We start from the raw sequence: 8,561 nt of genomic DNA, 5'->3' as shown, positions 1-8,561 counted from the left end.
CAATCTGTGCTATGTACAGAATTGGAGGGCACATATTGTTTAGAAAGGTCTTCAGCATTTTTCTTTTTTTCTTTTTTCCTTCTTTTTTTTTAAATGTTACATTCAAAAAATAGGTCTCCATATACCCCCCATCCCCTCAACCCACTCCTCCCACATTAACAACTTCTTTCATCATTGTGGCACATTCATTGCATTTAGTGAATACATTTTGGAGCACTGATGCACCACATGGATAATGGTTTACATTGTAGTTTATACTCTCCCCCAGTCCACCCAGTGGGCCATGGCAGGACATACATTGTCCAGCATCTGTCCCTGCAGTACCACCAAGGAGAACTCCAAGTCCTGAAAAATGCCCCCATATCATATCTCTTCTTCCCTCTCCCTACCCTCAGCAGCTACTATGACCAATTTCTCCACGTCAATTCTACAATTTCTTCCATTACTAATCACAATAGTTCCATAGTAGAATAACAGTAAGTCCACTCTAAACCATACTCTATTCCTCCAGCCTGTGGACCCTGGGATGGTTATGTCCACTCCCCCTCTATATTCAGAGGGGGCTTAGATCCCACATGGATGATGGATGCAATTCTCCTACTTACAGTTGTAGGCACTCTCGGCTCCCTGGTGTGGTGGTTGTCCACCTTCTCCTCCCTGTTAGCTGGCCAGGGTAAGTCCAATAAACCAGATGGTAGGAGTTGAAAGTCTGTTCAGCATTTTTCAAGAGTTGTTTTAATGTTGACACTAGTGAGTCCTTGTACTTTGTATGTCTATGTCATTTTTTTCTTCTTTCTATGAATTCAGTTCCCTCGTATTCTACAAACCTATCGATCCATGACCGATTTGGAAGCAAAATACTTGTCCTTCACCACAGACAGTCTGAGAGGCACCAGTGCAGGGACTTTGTGAAGATTGGCTGATTTATTTTCCACAACACATCTAGAAAGCAGGAGATATTATATATGTTGTCAGATATATAAACTGAGACTGACACAAGTTCAATAACTTCGACTAGATTGCCAAGCTCTTGGGTGAATGCTTAGGTTTGGGACCAGTTTGCCTCCACTCAGCCTGCATAGTTTACATCAATTACTACTCCAACAATGCCTAAAACTTACACATATCAGGACTTCTAAAATGCTGATGACCAAGTCTTGGCAGCTGTTCTTCACCTCAAAACATCCTTTGGGCTGATGATGACTCAGAGCCAGCTCAACAGCCTTTATTACTGTCATGACAGTAGTCTTCCTTGACTCTGCTCTGACACCCCGCATCCAGACAATAAGGAAATTCTGTCGGGTGAACCTCAAAATTTATCTGAAACTTGAATGGTTCTCACCAAATCTACTGGCATCAAGATGATCCAAACCATCAGCATCTCTAGTCTGGATTATGGCAATACCTTCCTACCTGGTCTCCCTGCCCTGTCCTTGCTTGTCTTCATCTTATTCTCAACAAAGCAAGTGGACAGTGATCCTTTAAAAAAATAAGTCAGATCATGTTACTCTTCTGCGCACCCCTGGTAGCCTCCACTGCCTCACCCCACCCCTATATTTCACTGCAAGCAAAAGTCAAGTACCTTAAAATGACCTACTAGGCCCTACATAATCTAGGACTCTATTAATCTCTCTGACTTTATCTGTTACTCTTGTCCCTTTTGCTTAACTCTATTGAGCTTTCACCCTCACACATGCTAGATGCTCCCCTGCCTTGGTCCCTCTGCCTTCACTATATTTCCTTTATATGTCAGCATGGAGAACCTTCTCAACCTTCTTCATTTATTTGATCAATTGTCACCATTTCAATGAGGCCTATCCTGCCCACCACCAAATATTGAATTTATTACTCCCTTTCTCTCCTGGCATTCCTGATCTAATTTACTCTGCTCTGGTAGCTTCTGCCACCCCACCCATGCTCCCAGAGTAATTATCACATTTAAAACATTTACTTTTTAAAATTTATTTTTTCTTCTTTATTTTCTTTCAATGTTACATTAAAAAATACGAGGTCCCCATGTAACCCCCACACACACACATCAACAACCTCTTCCGTCATCGCAGCACATCCACTGCACCTGGCGAATACATTCTGGACCACCGCTGCACCTATTATGTGCCATTTGTAAGGGCATGGGAACTTGTGATTCGTTCACCTATGTATCCCAGGTGGCTGGACCCATGACTGACACATTGAAAACTTCAACAAATATGGGTTGAATGACTTGTTAAATAATCGCAACATTCAAAAAAAAACATAGGCAAGGTTATTTTTGAGACTTTTCAGGCTGAGAATGAATCAAGGGCCTCCTTGGTCACAGTTGCAGGAGGGAGTTCAGCCACCTTGCATGAGTTACACATTTTGAGATAACATATGCAAGAGTGTTGTTTGTAACAGGAACAGGGGCAGAACAGGGTCTCTTTTTCTCCCAGCTGTTTATGAGCTCTATCTCTCTCTCTAACTCCCCCTCCAAGTGACCTTTATGGCTGATGGATGATGAGCTGTACAAGCCTAGAGTCCATTTGTCCTCCAAAAGCCTGTTCTCCAAGACCCAAATTACCTCAAACTTATTTTTCTGTATGGTCTTGGCTAAGCTGAGCAACCTTTGTCCAAATGTCATTACACAGATTTCAAAGAAATTCCATTAGCCCTTTGAGGTTTTAGTGTTTCACAGCTCACAGGTCCTGAAGAACCCTGTGGACAAGTCTCAATATCCCTTTTATACCAATAACTCTTTCCCACAACACCTCAAAATCATTTACTTCAGTGAGCTGGAATTTTCAGGTGCTGCCCAAAGGAGGGAGACATAGACAGAGGGTCCTGGCTGCTACCCAACTTCACAGGCATGGATGTGTGCCCAGGAAGAATCCATATACCTCTTTCACTTGGTCATTGTCTACTCTGGATAGCTTCTGAAGCCAGAGCCACAAGAAGCATACCCACTGCCTACCTGCACCTTCTCTTGCCTCTTTCTTTGCATGGGCAGATGCTTGCTGCCTCTAAGGCCATTGTTACTTCTGGATTAGAAACAGCATCAGTGATCAATGTTGCAGGTCTGGAAAAGCTGCTGTTTGTTACACTGTGCAAAAGACAGAGTCTAGGTTGCAAAGATTGATGGAATGTGCAGGACGGAAATACACAGTGATGTGGATGATACACTTATCTTGGAAGGCAATACTCAACTCTATACATGGTCACCCAGCAAGGAGGCCTGGCAATGTGGCCAAACCAAATCAGAATAAGTGTGCATACACAGATAATCCCCAAACATATTGACCTTATTTTTACATGCTCCACCCACAGGCCCCAGCATGCTCCTTCTATTACCTTGGCTAAGGTGGAGTTAGAAGACAGAAGATTTTCCCAAGGCTGGGAGGAGCCCCAGAAGTCCTGGGGATATAGTCAGTACTTATAACATTGTACACTTTAGACATGGACAGCCTTAGGTTCCTGTTCAAGGCTGTCACTGTCCAGCCAGGTGTCCTTAAGCAGATTGCTTCTGATACCTGACTCTGAGTTCCCACCTCTGTATAATTTGCCTGGCAGCACCTTTCTTGCAAGGCTGTCATAAAAGTGAGAGACAATGTATGCAAATGGCCATGGAGTGCCTGGCACCAGTTAAGCACTCAGTAAATAACAGCTGCTACTATCCCTATCCCTTGGGCCGTTCTGGGCACTCTATCCCTGAGATGCCCAAATAACAGAACGTTTTAGGACCCAGAAATTCAATCTAGTTTCAGAGGCAATCTGCAGCTTTTCCTTTCACTTTGAGGAAACTGCTGTGGTGGGGCCTTCTTAGATTCCTGATTTGTACAGTAAGAGGTTCACAGCTTGGTGTCCCATCTGGATAGAGCTCAGAGCTCAAATAATTTATGAAAATTAAAAGATGACTCTTCCCTTGTTCTCACCACCTTCCAGACTCCCCTTTCCCTGCCTCTCCCTCAGCCCTGTCAATCCTATCACAGCCACAGAAAATTTCACCCTTGATCAGTGTTTACCTAATCAAATGAAGATTAAATCTTTAGAGTACCAAGGTAGTGTGTTGGTGGTGGGTTGAGGGAACTGATCTTCTAGGCCAGAGAAGAGTGAACCAGGGCCCACTCATTGCTTCCATCTTGGGCTAAGGAAGGCTATTCTTTCCTCTGTGCATCCCTGTAGTGCCTTCTGCTTGGAGGCCTTCAGGATTCCAGCACTCATCTCTTTTAGAGTGCAGGTGGGGGTATACTCCCAGTCTTTCTCACCTTTTACTGGGTACCACTGACTGGTACTTTGAATTAAGCTCATTGGCCCACACGTGAAAGTAACAACCTTGCATGACTGGATGATTATTCCCTACCAGAGCCAGAGAAATCATGGATTCAGAGAAGTTTTGGAAGGATATTTCTTCTTTCCCTGTGCTAGGTGGTGCTGCCTGTAAAATGGAGGTAATCATATTGACCTGGCAGAGTTGTAAAGGATGGAAATAAATGGCAAGCCTCAGCCATAGAGGATGAGCTCAATAAATCTTTTCCCTGCAGGCTCTGCCACTTCCAAGGTGATTGACCTGCAGCTGATTGTCTTCTATGGGCCTATTCCCTTTCTAAAAAAGGGGGAGAATTCATAGTCTGCCTCCTTCCCAAAGGGATCTTAGGTTACTGTAAGGGACACTGAGATTTCTCCAACTGACTTCACAGATTTCTTTTGAAAAGAAGTCTTGTGTGTGCATTGGAAAGCACTCTGGATTTATAGGTAATGGACTTGGGTCTCATCTAAGATCTGTAACCTTCCACCCCTGTGGTTCTAGCCCAAAACATCTAGTAATCTGTACCTTGGATGCACATCTTGACTACCTGTGGAGGTGGTGTTGTCAATATCACCCTTCTATGGCAAGAAACATGCTTTTATTTTCAATGTGTAAATACTTTTATTTATAATTTACCCATTTTTATAATTTTTTTATTTTTAAAGCTTTAGATTACATAAATGTTACATAAAAAATATAAGGGATTTCCATATATCCCACTCCCACCCCCTTCCACACTCCCCCACATTAACAACACTTCAACATGGGTTTATCAATTGTAATAGATGGACCACACTAATGAAGAAAGATGCCTTTTGATTTTCTGCAGTGCCAGTTTCTATCACTCTGCCTGGCTTATGGAAGGCTCTATTTCCTGGTTTGCTGGTTGAATTTTGAGCTATAATGGAGTCATAGCTCCTGCTTTTAAGTCTCCTTTGCCTGCAGACTGATACCTATCAGTTCCTGGGCCTGTGTCAGAAAGTAATCTGTTAGCCTCCACTGCACCAGTGACTTTACTTTGCATACAGTTGGAAGCAAGGCACACAGCTGGAGGTTAAGAAGAAAGAAAATAGCGTTGCTACTCCTTTGTGTGTGATAGCTGCTCCCCGGGGCCCCACAAGGCTAGGTTAGGCACCTTTCCTCAGTGTTCCATATTAGGGAAATTATCTCAGTACATTTCAGTGTTTAGTCGCAGGGAGATGTGGCAGGCTTTAGAGGTGGCCAGAGCTTCTTATACATGTTCTTTGCCTGTAGCTGTTAAGAACGTGAGGGATGACTCCCAAATCTCTACATATACCTCAGACTTAGATGGAGGATTAAGAAGCCACTGGAGATAAAAATGACGAGAAGGGCATTGAGTTCCTTGGTACCACAAAGTGAGATAGTGTGAAAGCTCCTGGCTTTGGGACAAAAACCTTATCCCACAAGACTTCAGTACACCACCTGGCCACCATGCCAGGTATCCCTCTGGAATTACTACACTGGTTTAAGTATAGTCAAAATGTTAATTTTACTTGTTTCCTACCACACACTTTTTAAACATAGTTTGCACACTGCAAACTGTAATCCCTGAGAAATGCCCAATTACTTTGTAGAGATGTCACAGGTGAACTCTTTTCTCTGGCAATAATAATATCCAAGAGGCTTTGTTTTGTTAGATTTTTCCTATCTCCAAGGTTACTATTATTATTTTCATTAATTTAAAATCAGTTATAACACCCATATCAACTCTTCCCCCAGATTATTTCTCGTTCTCCACATTCATCTTTGTGTAACCATAGTGCAGTGAAGAAATTTGCTGTTTCCCAAATTTCCATGCTGCTTTTAATGCCTTCATATTTCCTCTTACCCCATCTCAAACATTAATGCTTTTTTTCTGCAACCACTACTCTGCTCTTTCCCCCTCCTTTTAAACTGTTTAAGTATCTTTTCTATTTCCACAGCACTCTATGATGCCCCCTCCACTGTTCCCCTCCTTTTGCCAATGTCCCCTTTCCCAAAGTGGGTTAAGCACTTAAAAGACTATGAAATATAATTTATCTTCAGAGTACCCTCCTGAGGCCCACTTCAAGTTCCCCCAAGTTTGTTTATGCATCTCTTGAACTTCCATAGCACCTTATAATGACCCCTTCACAACCCCATCTGCCTGCAAAGGTCATGTATGCTTTGTCTATATTTTTATGGTACCTCATTATTACCCCTATTTACCACACTCCTAGTTTACATATTTGCCTCTTGCATGTGATGTAGGACATTCTTTATGACTGGTGCTGAATGGTAAGCAGTATCCCCACAACATCACACATAACATATATAACAGGTGGTCAAAGAGAACAAGGTGTCCTAGTCATTATGCTTTTATTTTAGTCTATATTCTGCAATAACTAAGCAAAACACGGGTAAAGGTCAACCTTCTTTACACAACAGCAGACACAAAGTGATGCAGTAAAGTTAAGACATGAATGATTCTCCCACCCTCCTCCCACATTTTACTCATTTCAAACTTTCAAAGAACAACCTTTTAAAATTATCTATAATTAACCAGGTCACAGAATATGATGGAAAGACTTCATTTTATAATGCTAGGAAAACTGTTAGACCAAATATCAATGCCGACAGAAAATAAAAGAATCTCTTCAATTATATTTATGAACAGATTGTGATCATAATTAAACAACATTTTAAAATGAATAAAATTTTACGATATCCAAAGCAAATGCTGTATTCCGCAGTTAAACAATTAGCACTGATCACGAATACTAAATACAGTGCCCCTCTCCAATCCCTGTCATTTTAAACCAAAGACCCACGCAATCTACTCCTTGGGGGTACCTTTGACTATCTTTTCCATCCCCAAGCTTCTGCCTCAGGTTTCTCTAGGGGGCGGAGTAACCCCTAGCGCCTGAATTCAGGATAGCCTCAACCTCAGCATCATCATCAGAATCCCAATCATAATTACATGGCCAGTCCTTGGAGCATCGGTTACGCACCCTTGCCACGAAATGCATGACTTTCAGCTTGCTTGATTCCACGTGAGCTCGAGGGCCCCAGAAAAATTCGTATTCCATGGGACTGCTGCGCGGCACTGGTTTATAAATCAGGTACCCCCTGCGCACAAACTCTTCAGTGACGACCTTCTTTGGATCTCCAAAGATGCTGTGCTGCCGGCCAGGCTGCATCCCCAACTTCCCCAGCACTTTCCAGACCAAGGCCTCCTTGGCGCTGTTACCCATAATGAAAATGAGGGCTAATATGGACATCAGGAGGCTTTTCTTGGTGCCCTGAAAGTTGCTCCTGGCTACCGAGGGCTTTTGCGCTTGAGCAGTGCTTGAGGCTTCTTCAGGCCTGGTGGAGGCCTCCTCCGGGGTGCTCGGGTCTTCCTCTGGGCCGCTCAGATCGTCCTCGGGCGTGCTCAGGACCATAGAGGCGGCCATCGGGGTTTTGGAGGCCTCTGAGGCCTGGACTTTGCGATTATTGCGGTTCTCCTCTGCTGCCCTTGCATTACGGCGGCGCCGACTCTTCCGTCCGCGAGGCATGGCTCCAGCCAGACACGCTAAGCCTGCAGCAATCCTAGGAAATATGCCTGTAGCCTCTGCAGAAAGCAGCTAACTGTACCTTAAAAAGGGACCGCCGCTGAAGCTACTAACATCAATATAATCTTTGTAAGAACTAACCAGACATTCTCAGCGCCAAAGCTCGTTCCCACGCAAGCAGATTTACGTAAGCCGACGCTAAGAGTACTTGTAAGGGCTGCAAGCGCGCGAGAAAGCACTGAGTGGCTCCGCCTCTCATGCCACGCACTCACCTAATACCACAGAGAACGTAGGCGGGTCCTCCAAGGCGACTTCCGCTAGCAGAAAGGAAAAGGGGCGGCCCACAGCCGGGGTGGGGCAAGGGCAGAAATGACAGCTAGGGATACAGGGGTTGGGGGGTGAGAGAAGAAAAAGATGGCAAAGGTTTCCTGTATTTCTGCAGTCTGATACAAGGTTCAAGATTGGCTCACGGGTGTTGCAAAGAAATAGGTCTCTACTATATTATCACATAAGGCAGACTTGGTGATGGTCACGGTGGTGGAAGGGACCTTGTCTTCTTGGAAAGAAGCAGATAGCCTCAGGCTTCCTTTGCTGTTCAGATCTATACACGACATTCATTCACTTGTGCCTGCTTTGTTAATTCGTGGGCCCATCTAGGACCCAGAAAAGATTGTAATGCTGTAGTGCTGGAGATGTGAAGTGAAGAGGGTTCAAGAGGTTCAGAAGTTTTAAAATGTTATATATTC

General features: G+C 43.8%; 1 protein-coding gene across 1 annotated transcript; it reads right to left on the bottom strand.

The window, feature by feature from the left end:
• Positions 1 to 4,878: 4,878 nt before the first annotated feature.
• On the bottom strand, positions 4,879 to 8,089 carry MAGEH1 (MAGE family member H1). The gene has a single exon (XM_004484712.3). The coding sequence runs from the start codon at positions 7,816 to 7,818 to the stop codon at positions 7,159 to 7,161; it is 660 nt and encodes a 219-aa protein (XP_004484769.1). The 5' UTR covers positions 7,819 to 8,089; the 3' UTR covers positions 4,879 to 7,158.
• Between the last annotated feature and the right edge of the window lie 472 nt (positions 8,090 to 8,561).

The sequence above is a fragment of the Dasypus novemcinctus genome, chromosome X, assembly GCF_030445035.2.
Source record: "Dasypus novemcinctus isolate mDasNov1 chromosome X, mDasNov1.1.hap2, whole genome shotgun sequence".
NCBI lineage: Eukaryota > Metazoa > Chordata > Mammalia > Cingulata > Dasypodidae > Dasypus > Dasypus novemcinctus.
Note: the sequence above shows the minus strand (reverse complement) of the source record. Positions and strands in the feature narration are given on the sequence as shown.

Bases quoted from the DNA above. Each gene is read 5' to 3' on its own strand.
- MAGEH1 (XM_004484712.3), bottom strand. From the start codon at position 7,818: ATGCCTCGCGGACGGAAGAGTCGGCGCCGCCGTAATGCAAGGGCAGCA.